At 42.8% G+C, this 15,966-nt stretch overlaps 1 protein-coding gene across 6 annotated transcripts in view; it reads left to right on the plus strand.

The window, feature by feature from the left end:
* MAGI1 (membrane associated guanylate kinase, WW and PDZ domain containing 1) overlaps window positions 1-15,966 on the plus strand; it is a 413,627-nt gene that overhangs the window by 341,705 nt on the left and 55,956 nt on the right. For all 6 annotated transcript variants that reach the window (XM_083156031.1, XM_083156033.1, XM_083156032.1 and 3 more), the window contains one exon: window positions 13,243-13,274. In XM_083156031.1, coding sequence (XP_083012157.1) covers window positions 13,243-13,274 — 32 coding nt within the window. The remainder of the gene's footprint in view (window positions 1-13,242; window positions 13,275-15,966) is intronic.

Raw genomic sequence — 15,966 nt, forward strand, 5'->3', positions numbered from 1 at the left:
TAATACTTCTCCAGTATGTCTGTCCTCATGTGCATATTCCTACATCTCCAGTATGTCTGTCCTCTCGTGCCTATTCCTATGTCTCCAGTATGTCTGTCCTCATGTGCGTATTCCTACGTCTCCAATATGTCTGTCCTCATACTGTATGTCTATTAATACGTCTCCAGTATGTCTGTCCTCATGTGCGTATTCCTACGTCTCCAGTATGTCTGTCCTCTCATGCCTATTCCTACGTATCCAATATGTCTGTCCTCATGTGCGTATTAATACGTCTCCATTGTGTCTGTCCAGGTGTGCCTATTCCTACGTCTCCAATATGTCTGGAGATGTAGGAATACGCACACGAGGACAGACATACTGGAGATGTAGGAATACGCACACGCGGACAGACATATTGGAGACGTAGGAATACGCAAACGAGGACAGACATATTGGATACGTAGGAATACGCACAAGAGGACAGACATATTGGATACGTAGGAATACGCACACGAGGACAGACATTGGAGATGTAGGAATACGCACACGCGGACAATGTCTGTCCTCGTGTGCGTATTCCTACGTATCCAATATGTCTGTCCTCGTGTGCGTATTCCTACATCTCCAGTATGTCTGTTTTCGTGTGCGTATTCCTACGTCTCCAATATGTCTGTCCTCATGTGCGTATTCCTACGTCTCCAGTATGTCTGTCCTCATGTGTGTATTCCTACGTCTCCAATGTCTGTTTTCGTGTGCGTATTCATACGTCTCCATATGCTTATTCAGTACTTGGATATCTACTTAAATCAACACGTTATTCTCCCAAGTGCTCTGTCGTGCGATCTCATATTGGTACTAAAATAGGATTACCGGCTGTTGAGATGATTTTTTCCCATTTTTTTTGAGCCATCGTGTACCATACCCGTGGGCCCTGGGCAAAGCAGTGTACTTGGGTCCCTTATCCACCTATTCGTGGGAATAAATAAACAATATATATATATATATATATATATATATATATATATATATATATATATATATATATATATATATATATATATATATATATATAGATCGCAAATTACTCTGTGTTCTTGCGCCATCTTTCCATATGCTCCAGTCAGTGAATGACTGTCAGTACTATGATTGGTGGATTACTCCAGCAATCCACCAATCAGCATGCTGACATTCACTACCTGGCTGCAGGCTGGGAGGCCTTGTAGAAAATGCTGCACTCTGTGTGTAATTCACACTCCATGCCGCTGAGCTTGGCCTCTTCCACCATGATAGCCCTATTTCCTATATTGATTTTATTTAACCAACTAAAAGGAAGAAAAAAAAAAAAGTTTGATGAACTTGCTGCAAACTCCTCACTTCTCACATCTCTAAATTAATTGGAGAACTGCGCTGAGTAGGAACTTTCAAAATAAATTAGCAATTCATTCCCATGAAGAAGGAATCGGTATCAAAGATGGTCTTGAATCATTTTTGACACGTTCTGTGATTCGGCACCGTAGGATTTCCATGCTCGTTGTTTCAAAAGTCTGATTTTCTTCTTTTTCACACTCGTCAGGGAGACAGTTCTCAAAACAGACCTTTCCCTGTTCTCTCTGACAGATGATTTGGATGCAAAATTATTCACAAAAAAAAATCATTCACAACGATATTGCGGTGCATTGTACCGGAAAATATGAAGTCAACTGATTTTTTGCTTTTCTTTTTTTTTTTTTTTTACTTCTTCCCATCATAATGAGAACAAAGATGTAGAAAATGTGTTGACAGATGAGTTTTATGTACTTTACTTGCAAAAATTTTCCTCTTTAACACAAGAAGAGTTTTGAACTTAAAGGCAGTGCTGCCTGAGGAAGGGACACACTGTCCCGATACGCGTTGCAGCAGCCTGGAGTGTGTCACTGAAGGCGTGTTTTGACCAGACCTGGACCTTTGAAGCACCTGAGACCCCTGGTTTTTCTGGAGAACCGGGGTTATCTAAGAATTACAAGACCTTTCTACAGGCGCTTTAAAAACCAGAATCTGGAAACCTCCACCTTTATTACTTTCTGTCACTGGAGCTGACACTGACTCCATCACTGTGAAAAAGGGAGCAACAACAGAATCCACCACCAACTAATGATGATTAGCGAATTACAAGCGGAGGAGTGGCCAGCTGCCACATATGGACCCAATCATGTCAGAAAGTGGTGGTCTCATATAAAGTTAAACTGGTGATTGTGACTGTAAACTGGTATGGACGTCTCTCTGGTGGCACTTGAGAACAGCTCAAGGCACTAATGTGCCACGGTGCAGCGGTTGAAAAATGCTGCATTATACACTATTGTACTGAACTGAACTTAATCAATACAGTTGTGTACAATATTGCATAGTGTGTATGGGCCCTTAGTTTCTCTTCGGTCCGGTTCTTCTACACTGACCACATTGCAGATTTTACTGCTGACATTGCAACACTATCGTTATCCGCCTTCAGGGTCTGAGATTCAGGGAATCTGAGGCAGTGCACCCCCACCTGGGATTCCAATGGTACCCTGACACTTCTCCTGTATCAAGACAGGAAGCATTACCTTGTCCGCTTGTAAAGAATAGATGTTTATCTTCTACAGATATGGTTGCTCTTCTAATTACATCCATAGAGGTTTGTGATGTCTGCCTATGTAGGAGTGGCACCATGGCAAATGGGTGAGGGATAATCCCTAGTCTGTACCTTTTTCTAGAATAAAAGATGATTGTCTTGTCCTCTATATTAGGGACCCCACTGGTCAGCTCAGTCTAAGGCCCACATTGAATCCCGGCCGAAATTTTCGGCAGGCAGAAAATTGGCAGTTTTCGCCCGTTTTTTAGACAGATTCGAATCGCCCTATTCAATCCCAGTGCTGATTTTTCACCTGGGCAAAAAATCCAACATCGGCGAAAACCACGTGTATCGCCAAAATTGTTGCGGATTCATACTGTTTTGGCTAATTCCTGGCCATTTTAACCTATTTTTGCTTTCGTTTTCGCCCATGCCGTTTTGCCCAAAGAAAAAAGGGCATAAAATGCCCGTGATTGAATACAGAAAGGCGAATATTTGCCGTTTTTTTTTTCTACCTGGTGAGAAACTCGGCCAAGATTGAATACGCCGGTAAGAGGTTGTCCTACTACTCGTTGTACAATCGCATCGGACTCATTGTTCCTGCGTATGTTGCAGAATGTCTCGCCGGAGAGAGCGGTACGTGATGAAGAAGTGGATGTCTGAAACTTGGGCTGTTGTGTCTACTTCCTCGGATTTCCAACAGACATTTTATGAAATATTAATATCGTATTAACTTTTATGCTATTATGGTCCCTATAATCTGCCAGGCATTTTAAGCTTTCATTGAAGCGATCTTCTACTCTGTGGAGCCGCTGCTGCTGCTGAATCAATGCGTTCATGAATTATTGGTGGCACCTCATTGATCTTCATTTGCGCAGCTGGCTGCATATTAACTGGCATAAGCACTTGACCCTTTGCCTTCTCTCTATCCGCAAGAAATTCCTGACAAGACGTTAGTCACGGGAATTGACGTAGTGGGCGTGCAGCAATGAGCACAGCAGATTTCAATGTGTTGGTCCAACTATAGGAAGCTGCCGGGGGTGTGAGCAGGCTGAGGGAATATCCAGCACTCCCGGAATACGTATTCTCTTTATGATCCAGTTAGGTGCGAGTTGCAAGGTGCACATTGCCACTTTCTTCACAAATTCGCATTGCTAATTTATTTTGCAGTCCAATTAGTAACTCGCTCCGGAGCAGTCAGATGAAATTCGCAATCAGCACCTATCGGGCATTTTTATAACGTAACCGGTGACATGGTAGTTTGGAGCTGATTGGTTGTTTATCACTCTCCATTTGATCACTTTTCAAGCTTAGTACATCTAGCCCTCTATCGTGTTCATAGTTATGTCCGCATCAAAAGTTAGCGGTACAGAGTTACTTGTGTGTTTACATTTAAAAAGTCTTAAGGCCCGTACACACTGGACGACTTTGAGCTGAAAGTCGCTCAAAACTGCCTATTTGAGCGGCTTTCAGCTCAAAGCCGCCCAGTGTGTATGCCCCAGCTATGAGCGGTGAGCGCTGCTGCGCACTCCGGCATCATCGCCGGGAAAGCCGCTCATCTAGCAGTGTAAACGCAGGATTCCTGGAAGGGAGGCTTCCAAATGTGTGATTTTTGAGAGTGATTGACGCCAGCCCTTTAAAGGGTACTACCAGTACATCAGACATACTGGGGGAAACGTAATAGGATGAGAGATTCAAAAAGTGAGAGATTCGGTAAGAAATCTCCAGGTTTTTTAAAGCGGCAATCATTAACACTGCAAAACCAGTTTGATTTTGCAGTGTAAATGATTTGCTGCTTTAAAACAACTGGAGATTTCTTATCAAATCTCTCACTTTCTGAATCTCTCAGCCTATTAAATTTGCCCCGCTGTATTCAGGTCTAATGATAGCCACATTACAGATTCTCTCTATGGTGCAATGATTGAGCACTGGACATGAGCAGAAGATCAATTCTTTCCTGTATACTGAGTAATTATACACTGCTATCCAAATGATGTTTCATTTAAATACTTGTGTTCAGGGCCGGATTAACAATGGAGCTGATGGAGCTACAGCCATTCTCCAAATAGGCCCATTCTTTCCAACGAGCCCAGCCCCGTGTCGGTAGCACCCCGGGAACCGGAGATACCGACAGGCAAACCTGGAACGTTTTCCCCATAGGATAACATGGGACCCGCTAATTCCGACCTCCACCCGGTTCCAACGGCTGCCAGTTCCCCCTCCGGCATCACAAAAGCTTGAGGTCGATCTCAGTCGAACCCAAATCGCTGGGCCTTCAATCTGATACCTGGTCCATATGGGTTCATTGGTTCTAGAGATATTGTGGGAAAACCAATTTTTTTTCATTTCTGAAATGTAATTTCATGGCTGTTCATGTTGTTTGACAGATTTCTCTGGAACCAAATGGCCCAGTTTTACGGGACCAAAATCACTTGAAGCCTACATGTAAATCGTCATTTGGTTTCCGAAGATGTAGCTGGTTTTTTTAAGGGGGACGGGGGTTGTTTTCTCTCCCCCTCACACAAAAAAATGCAGGGACTAGACTGGTGTAAAACGGTCCAGTCCGGGAATGTCCCTGCATGATCTTGGCGCCATATTCCCGGGTAAATCCCTGCATTTTCTGGTGTGAAAGGGGTATTATTTCAAATAGCCGGGACATGCAGTGCTCTGAATACAGCCAGGCAGCCCCCTGCTCTCTGCCCAGCTGTCAATGGCTGTCATTTCTGCCCGGCAGCGGCTATCCCCCAGTTACCGCAAGCATGTATTCCCCCTTGGCAATGAGCATGTAATCCCACATGGCAATGAGCATGGAACCCCTGGCAATAAGCATGGAACCCCTGGCAATGAACATGTTGGTAACACTTAAGTAGCATCATTTTTCATAGGCATTATGGTGTTTGGCATAATACGTAATGGAGAATATGGTGTTTGGCTTAACATGTAATGGGCATTATGGTGTAAATTTTTAATGCGCGCCTTCAGCGCGCAATGCCCCTATTTATGAAGCATATTGTGCATTATTGCTCAATCTGTTTGGTATAATATGTGTATGTTATGTGTATTTTGGCTCAATCCATGTGGCAAAATGTGTATTTTGCCTTAATCTGTGTGGCATAATGTGAATTTTGACTCAATCTGTATGCCATAGTGTGAATTTTGGCTCAGTCAGTGTGAATTTTGGCTCATTCCATGTGGCACAATGTGTAAGAGGCAAGTACAGTATAAGGGGGTTACTATTGTGTTGCATGATTTGTATAAGTGGTATATGGTGTGGTAAATTTAGGTAGCCACATAAAAGGTGCTGAAATGTTGTCTACCAAGTTTCGGCTTTCAGTATTTTTTTTATGACTGGAATGCTGCCTCGCCCTGCAAGTATCTTGGAACATCGGTATCCTGCATGTGCACCTTTGGAGGGCACCCGCCAATATATCTCCCTGCATTTTTCTTATGCCAGCCCCCTGCCTTTTCCAGGCATATATAATTAGTTGAAAGTACAGTATTTACACAAATAGAGACACACCCATGAGCAGACCACCCAAACAGAACACTGGTCACGCCCCCCACATTATTAGGTGCTGGCCGCAACCCCTATTATTGTGCATAATAGGCCATTGATAATTTTCAGCTCCAGGCCCATTTAGACCTTAATCTGGCTCTGCTTGTGTTTGGGAGTACTTTCTACCATTTTCACAATCTTTTGTCCACCGGGGGCGCTGTTGCATTGAAGGCCATATGTAATGTAGAATTTTATCTACAATATTGCCACTGGACTGCAACACTGTATAATAACACACCTGCAGCCATTTCCTGATCATTCATTTATGAAACTAAAATAAGAAACCCATATACCTTTCTTCTTGTTAAACTAATTTACCATTTAAGACCATTTCTGACATAAAAAAGGGTTTGTGTAAAATCATACTTATTTACCCTCTCAGAATGACAGGGAGGGTCCCAAAAATTGGGTCCCCCTCCCGACCCCCAGTAGGGTGGGCAAGTCTCCTGTATTTAGTGGGGCCTCAGCACCTAGGCCGGTTAAATACTGGAATTGGTGGCTCTTTGGGGAGTAGTACCACGTTTAGTACGTACGTTTAGTACCACCCCATGCCCGATGACCCGTGAATCACGGCATTTATAGGAATGGGGCGGAGCTTAACCACTTGAGTTTTATGCCCTTAAATTTTCTGGGCTCAGCTGCGCTGCCACAGCGGGCTGTCCTGAAAAATTTCCGGGCATATCACTAAAATGAAGGTGTGCGCCAGTGGTGTCCAGGTGCGTATCACCTGTCCGGGCACCCCCCCCACTGCTGTTCCCTCCCATCAATCCCCCTCACCTCTCAGCTCCGTGATGGTACGCTGGAGCTCCCCTGCCCCGCCGCCATTAGTTCTAGGAATTAACAGGCGGCAGGCTCCTGGATGTTTGGTGCGGCTCGGGGGACTCGGGATTTTGGCCACCCGAGTCCTCCCAAGCCTCCCCAAACATCCCCGAGCCTGCCACCTATTATGATCGGCGGCAGGGCACAGGAGTTCCAGCTTACGGTGCCAGAGCAGTGATGAGGGGGAGGGGGAGAGACGCTGGGGGTGGCCCAGAACTCTGTGGTCGGTTTTGCTGGGGCAGGACAAACCTGCCCTGGTAGGTTTGTCCTGCCCCAGCAAAACCCACCACTCAAGGGGTTAATGAGGGCAAGCCCCGCTCCCCAAAAAAGCTGCCGCGATACCTTTATTGTCTCCTGAACAGGAGACTCTAACGGTAGGAAAGTATGTGTAAAATAGGTCTACACCTAATGCAACTAGCCAGCTATTGCCATTCTGGAACTAGTAGTTCCACAATTGATGGATAATTAAAGGTTATTGACCGTCCGTGCAACGCCATCTCTGTTATAATCAGGGGAGGATTGGGAACTAAAAGTGGCCCTGTAAAATATTGTAGACATGGCCCGGCATGTGCAGCACCACAGGTATAACATACGTGTAGCCATGGAAGCATCACTGTGCCATACCGAAGAGATAGAACAGCAGAATGAATGGGGGTGGGCTTACCGTCATGCCTGGGGTTGGACCACATGTCAGCAAACAAAACAGGCCTCTGGTGTACGTTGACCTACCAGGAATTTTCCCTGTGCACCCTATGAGCAATCCACCCCTCATCGTAATATTAGAGAAACCGAGCTACAGGGTACCTCACTATACAATATATCCTTATTAGTAGTTTATCAGTTCGATGTTATTAATCATCCGAAACATTCCTTCAATTTATTTCCTACACATGTTCTTCACCGCTCCCCGAAGAGCCGTTGACATTTTGTACCAGCCTATACAACCTTGTATCTTAAGTCAATTACTGCTGGTTTTGCAGTAAACATTGGTATGATTCAAATGGCGTTCTATGATTCATTGCTCTTGTGGGGTGCTAGCAGACAATAGCCACAGAGTTTATTTCCATAACACCTCTGCATGTTTATCCAGCTAGAATGGAAGGATTAATTGTGATAACATGGTAAGGCGGTCGCTCACAATATTGTTTTTTTTTTTATTATTATGATTATTATTATTTTTTGTATTATTATTTAGCTTAAGTAGCCTGACTCAGAAAAGCCTATTTTCTTGCTGCTGGTTTTAAAATTACTAGCTTTTGTATTGACAATTAACGAAAGAAAGCAACTAATTATTATTTTAATTTTTTATAAATCGTTTAAAAGAAAAACGAAAGAGGTTGAAAAAACTGTTTTTATGTAGAATTGTTTTGTTTTTGTTTTTTTTAATCTTGTGAATTAACGCCAAAGCCATAACTGGAAAAATGTTTTGCGTTCTGCTTCCCCCGGCCCATAAACAGGAACGTAAGGTGATCCTGGTGCCTAGTAAAATCACTTGCTAGGATGCCCCTTCCCATATAAATAACACCTGACCTTACAGAACATTCCCAAGACAATGGATTTGGACGCCAATCCTCTTACACCATCATTAATGCACTTATTCGGAGAGCTCTTAGTCATTAGGTTACGTCCTACTTTATTTTAACCACACACTGTCATATCCAGGATTGAACCCATGGCTTTCCCTATTGCAGTCAGACACTTTACCGATGAAGCAGTTTGTTCCACTTTGTGATGTATGCAGAGGTGTTTCTAAAGTGGAGAAGTCCCATTTAAGACTATGTCTGGGACCCCACCCTTCCATAGCTGGCAGCAGCAGTAGACTCTGGGCACTAGGGTCACTAGGAGAGCCTAGAGCTGTCCCAGAGTTTACTGCATTTGTGCAGGTTTCTGGGACAACGGCGCAACAGCCATTTTCCCAATGATGATGTTAGTGCACATGCACAAACACCAGAAAAATAGCCGCCGTGCCATTTTCATGGTGATTTCTGCAGTTCTCGGTACTCTGGAGGGTAAGTGTTGAAAAAATTGGGTGCAAAGTGGGTGGTGTGGGGTCCGGGGTGCGCCACACGTTATAAATATGACAGTTCATGTATGAGAGTATTTTTAAATAGCAGAGATTAAAAAGGATGAAGTTGCAATTGATTAAACTGAGACTTGACAGACGCTGCAGAACAGCGCCCCCTAACTTACAATGCCCTGTGCTGCAGTGCATGCCACACCTCCCAAGTCACAGCCCTGATTAAAGCAAACACATTATATAATCTGCTCATGCTAGATGCTTTGTATTATATCACTTACAGATGATTGCTATCAAAATTGTACACTATTGAGAATAGAATTTAGCTGTATACGAAAGCCGTATACACAATGGGTTACTTTCAGCTGAAAGACACTCAGTTTACTCGTCCGAGCAGCTTTCATCTCGAAAGCCGCCCAGTCTGTACGGGGCAGCGATGAGCACTGATGCGTGCTCCCGCTTCATTGCTGGCTGCCTTCACTCATCTGTTGGTATTACCAGCAGATGAGCGGCAGAGTGAACGGCTTTTCATAGCGTCCTGCTATGGGAAATCACCAAAACGGGCAAAAACATTCCAGCGATTTTTCCCATCATCTCTCACCATACACACTGGGCAAAAACGCCCAGTGGGTATGGACATTAAACCCTTGAGTGGTGGGTTTTGCTGGGGCAGGAGAAACCTGCAGGTTTCTCCTGCCCCAGCAAAATCCACCGCAGAACGTAGCCCCCCTCGCCTCCACTCCCGTGCCCCAGTTGCCAGTCACAGCGGTGATCCCAGGCAGTAGGCTCAGGGACTGCCGCCTTCGTCACTGCTGCGAATGGTGGCAGGGGAGGAGCTCCGGTATACGATCGCCGGAGCGGGGATGGTGGTGGTGGGGGGGCCTTAGAGGGGGTGCGCCAGTGGTGCACAGCTGGTGGCACCACTGGCGCGCACCTACTGCATAGTGGTATGCCCGGAAATTAAGTGGTATGCCTGAAAGTTTCCGGCAGCGCAGCTGAGCCCGGAAAATCTCCGGCCAAACCACTGGTAACAAGTGGTTAAAGCCGGGTACACAGTGGAGTGATATTGGCCCAAATACAGTATGTCGTTTCTGGCATATTCAGAATGACATAATGGGGACCAAGTTCTATGTAAATGAAGGATGGGACGATCTGTCAGTCCACCGACTAGGTATCCAGCTTAAGAAATGTTACCAAAATTTCAGCTCCACCTATCTTCTTCCTTCTATTGATTAAAAATTGTGATTGGTTGATTACATTATTACATAGACTGAAGTGTTATTAATCTTCATGTTAAAATAAGGAAATTATTGTTCCTGCTTAATTTAAATTCATCTATATATATAAGTCTAGTGTCCGTGAGTCTCCGAAACACTGCCATCTGCTGGCAGAGAGTGAAACTACATCTATTTCTCACACATGCACAAACACAGAAGACTATTATTTTTATTTATTTATTAACAGTTTCTTATATAGCGCACACATATTCCGCAGCGCTTTACAGAGAATATTTGAACATTCACATCAGTCCCTGTCCCAGTGGAGCTTACAATCTATATTCCCTACCACGTGTACATGCACACACAATGGGGCAGATGTATTAAGCCTGGAGAAGAGATAAACTGGAGATAAAGTGGAGATAACTTGGAAGAGTTAACGCACCAGCCAATCAGCTGTGTTTGAAATATGACAGTTGGGATCTGATTGGCTGGTGCGTTATCTCCTTCCACTTTATCTCCAGTTTATCTCTTCACCAGGCTTAATACATCTGCCCCATTCATTCTAGGGTTAATTTTGTTGAAACCAGTATATTTTTGGAATTTGTTAGGAAACCGGAGCACCCGGAGGAAACCCACGCAAACATGGGGAGAATCTACAAACTCCACACAGATAAGGCCATGGTGGGAATCAAACCCATGACCTCAGTGCTCTGCGGCAGTAATGATAACCATTACACTGATCGTGCTGCCCAACTACACTAGCTTTTGAAGCTTGTGCTTCGAGCGGGCTTACTAGTTTCTAAAACTACAGTATTGAAAATTTTAATTGATATTTATTTCTTGGACCGAGCGAGTAAACCAATTTATATCCACCATTAAAATGTTTATTCTAAAGAGCACTTGTAGTTAGGAAGCCAGTTGTTCGTACATGGCATTGTGTAGAATTCCTTTACACGTTTTGCAAAATGTAATATTTCTGCGCAGCCATTCCTATCGGCTGCGGTACACTGTGCGTTTCATAAATAATCATTTGATTTCCAACTTGCCCATGGAGAGAGATGAGTCTTATACAATACAGCAACCCCCCAGGCAAAAAGACATTTATATACTTTGATGCCTTCACGTGCTTGCATTCACACAGTCCTGATTCTCCTAGGTTGAAAAGCTTGTGTGTCCTAACCAGAAACGGTCAACGTGTCGCCTGGGATTTCAGGGTGTGATTTGGGGAGGATTGGTAGCATGTAGCAGGTTTTGGTTTGGGCAAAACCACACTCAAAGGTTTTGGTTCGGATTTGGGTTCAAAATCAATGAAAATGATTGATAAAATCAATAAAAATAGCTAAATCATATAAATTTTGCAATTCAAAACACAAAATTCACATTTAAAATGTAACGGTTCTCCTCAGGGGATGCAGACCAGATTTTGTTTCAGTTCAGATCCCCAAATTTCGTGTGGGGATTTAAATTTCTGGAGAGCTGAACCACACATGTCTATTTAGTAGTACAGGACGCTAACATTATTCACAGCGATGGTCCCTGGGCATTTCGTAGCGGTAGTCAACTGAGATATTAAGAAGTACAAATATGCACAGAGGTGAGGGATCATTGGGCTTGAAAAAACTTCATTGAATGATAATGCAGATTTAAATGCAATACCCAAACATTCCTTAATGTAGACAATTCCCTCTAGAGCACAGGTTTTCACAATCGGTCCTCAGGACCCCACACACAGTGCCTGTTTTGCAGGTCTCATTACACAAAATCAAAAGTGAAATAATTAGCTCCACCTGTGGATCTTTTCAAATGTGAGTAATGAATGCACCTGTGCACCTGCAGGGTGACCTGAAAGACGTGAACTGTGTGGGGTCCTGAGGACCGAGTTTGAGAACCACTGCTCTAGGGAGACTAGGCTTTCTTTGCGTCACTCTCTCAATTTTTAACAGTCCCAATTATAGATAAAATTGTGGCTGTGTGTGACATGTGAAGCCTTTCAGAAAATGTTACTAAAATGGTCTTGAAACATTGCGCTGCTGTGTCATGTACCACTTATCTGTGCTGTGTACATATTACCCTGGCTACTAGCGCCACCCGCTGGAGTGCAGGTGTTTTGGTTTTTTTTGTATCACCTTTCGGTTTATATCTATAAACTTGCACTCAAGTTTTGCATTATTTTTTTTGTGTTTTTTTTTTTTTATTATTGTTTTATTATTATTTTTTATACAAGGTGGGGAAACTCTAATTAGCTTGTACGTTGGTTTAAATAATGCTAGAAATAACAGCTGTATTACTGTGATTTGTGTTACTGTATTTAAATTAAATTTAAATGAATATTTATATCATTGTGCATGTACACAGTATGTGTATTTGGGGGGGTTATAATGGTATGACTAAGCCATGTCACTTTTTTACCTGCACTGTCAGAATCAGAGGAAGCCTTATAACATAGCAGCTGTGCTACCACATGTTTATTAACCTTGATGGACCAACCTCCCCCCCCCCCCCCCCCCCCCTCCATCCTTAGCCACCCTCGGCAAAAATCCTCTTCTTCCCACTTGCTGTGCAGAATCCCCTTTTTAACGGCAGCTTGTGCCTGTGGTCCAGCGTTCATTGGTCCAGTACAATTGACAAGCAGGTCGCGTCAAAAAGGACACATCTCTAGGTTTTAATTATTAGCCAAGTCCCCCTTAATCCCTGGGAACATTTGAGATTCTGTCCAAGCGCTCAGATTTCCCAGGCCGGCGAGGTCTGTTCTCCCCAGCCTCCAGGCTGCTGCAGTATCGCTAATGCAGATAGATCTCTGTCCCTCTCTCTTTTTCAATCCCCCCTTTTTCTCCTCTCTCTCTCTCTCTCTCTCGCTCACTCTCTCCTCCTCTCCCCTTCTTGTTTTCGCTCCCTCGCACTCTGCTTTGATTCGTTCTAAACAGACTGATAACTCTGATGCTGGAGAGAATCCTGGTATAACCGTGCAGATGGCTACATTACAATGATATACCTTGGGATTTATCTTAGATGAACGTAACATTTGTATGCTAATGTAGTTCTCTCCCTTGTTGCCGTTTTGCAGGACTTCCAGTCCCAAAGAAGAGCCCGAAGTCGGTAAGTCTTTATTTTTATACCTCTCTATTTTCTGTGCTTTTAACGCTCTGATCCGGAGCTCGGAGCATCTGTATTGTTCTGCTGTTACACTGCGTGTTTACTGTCGGAAATGTGGTTAGCACTGTTTTATGCATCGGAGAAGGGTGTACGTCGGGAACCGTAGTCAATCTAGCACTGCATGATTAAAGAGCACAATGCAGGCAGCGTTGCAGCCAGTGCCTAACCTGACGGCCGGGCTGATGGGTACCATGCCTATTATTCACGGTAGGTGACTTTTTTTTTTTTTTTTGTGCCAGTTTAATTTGGGAGGAGGGCAAAAGACAGGCAAGAGTGGGTGGGGGACACTATTCATTTTATAGATGGTATAAATGTGACTCCACCTTCTCTTGTACCTCTCGTAGGGTCTGTAAACACCTGCTACTGTATTCTGACGTTCTGGGACCCTAAATATGTTTTTGGAATCTGCCATTTTTTTTTTTTTACATTTTTTTATTATTTCTTTTATTTTACAGCCACATTGTATTTCTTCTGTTCGATTGCTCTAGTTCATTAATTCAAGTGGTGGACCTTCTTTGTCTGTCACTCAAAACCTACGCTGCGGGGAACCGGCAGGTCTGGGACCCCCCTCTACACATCATTATTTTTTTTTATTTTTTATTTTCCACCTAGATGCAGCAGTAGTCTCGTCTCTTCAAAGACCACAAAAGTGATTCCTGTAAAAATAGCTTGCACATTATTTCAGAGGACGTATAAATAATTCAATAGCTGGTGCTAATTGATGGTCTTATATTCGGTATGATTTTCCAGCCTGTTGTAAGCACCTGAGCCTATTTTTTCATTCATTTTTTTTTTTTTATAAACTGTCTTTGCTGCTTTCTGTGTTTTTTTTTTTTAATAATCGGTTCTGAAAATTATAACTTTTTATGATGATTAACTGTACAGGAATGAAGTGTCAAATATTGCTATGGATATAAATCAGCTGGCAGGAGTGACGCATCCTTTTTATGTCACGTAACAGGTTCTGGAACCCAAAAAAAAAAAAAATTCCAAGATTTGACTCGTTTTGGGCCATATCGTCCTGTAGGAGAGGCCATGGACGCACAGCCATGGACGCACAGCACATTTGTTGCCTACAATCTTTGTAGGCAACAAATTACGGCTGCTTTCTGCTATTTTTTTTATTTTTAACTCAATAAACCTCCCAGTGTCTCACAGGAAATGTTGGGGATCTTACAAGGAGAGTAGCAGATAATTAGAATGTGGTTTTTTAGTTGAATTGCTAAAATAAATGATACGATTTTTATGGCTTAAGGCATTTCTGGGTAGTCACGTGACCCTAGGCCTGAACCAATGTCAGTTTATATTAATGCACAGACATAGAGTATTCGTTTGCGCTCACAGCCCAATCTCAAAAAATGTCAAACTGTGTGCTTATAGTTCTGCACCATCGTCAGAAATAATTTAGCCCCTGGGGACAGGCACTAAAGAATTGCTTTTAAAACAAACGTAACCTTATTCTATCATGTATTACTTGGCATTACAGGTTTAATTTAAATAAATAAATAGAAATATAAAAAATTTGGGCAGTGGGAAGGACGGGATTATACATTTGTAAGGTTGACACTACTAAATGTCTGTTGACCAAAAAAAATGCTGTTTTCATTTTGATCTTCAAAGCAATATAAATCATCTGATATAATATTTAATCTTCTTTACCAGTAATGTTCCCCGGTGCTTAGTGTAATTAGTGATTTATAATTTTTAGTTTTCTCCCCAATAAGCACCTCTTTAACAGTTAAGAAAGCAATCATTTGTGTATATATAAACAAGAAACTGGTGTTTATAAACTAAATGATTATCCCTTTGGTCATGGATGTTTTTAATTACCATTATTTATTATAATGAATACTGCAGTGTTTGCATAATATATGCAGTGCAGTATTCTGAGCACATGAAACGGGAAAGTCGTACACCGTTGCGTTTTCTTACTGTAAATGGACATCGTATCATTAGCCAAAGCGGCGGTGTCGTCACGTTATGTAGGCGCAGTCAAGTCGTAGTGAGCTGCCGATCCCTTAACACAAGCTTAAAGACTATCCGAAGCCGCATCGGCCGCTGTCGGAATGGCCCTATAGTTTCTAGACTGCAACAGCTGGAGGGCCAAAGTTTGCCTATTAGGCTAATAAACTTGGAAGCCTAATTTTTATGGGGGATCTAAGAGAGCCAATTTAATTCCCTTAATTGGTCTCATTTAAATCATGATATAGCAAATTAGCTTAATTACTTTAGATTTTATTTAAAGGGTTAGTGTCTTGAAATGTGCTTACTTCACAGAAAAGTATTACAAATAAATGCAAACTCTTCTTGAGGTCTTCGAACGAGATGTAATAGTTTCTTATTAGCAACATGACCAGGCTCAAACACACTATTCCAAATTAAGTAAAGAACAGGGGCTTAAAGACGCTCATGGGCCTATTGTAAGAAGCCTTGGTGGTGGAATCGGTGATTTGTGGGTGTGGCCAGTGGCATTTGGGTATGGCCAATTCATACGCTAGCAATCCCAATGTCTTCCCCAATACCTAAGAATAGGAAAAAATGACACCATTTTGTTTAAAGAAAATAGAAATCCAATCATTCTGCTTAAGTAGTTTATGGCCAGTTGGACATAATCTTGCTGTCTTAATGATGGGCC

Source organism: Crinia signifera, chromosome 8, assembly GCF_055691185.1.
Source record: "Crinia signifera chromosome 8, ASM5569118v1, whole genome shotgun sequence".
NCBI classification, from domain to species: Eukaryota; Metazoa; Chordata; class Amphibia; order Anura; family Myobatrachidae; genus Crinia; species Crinia signifera.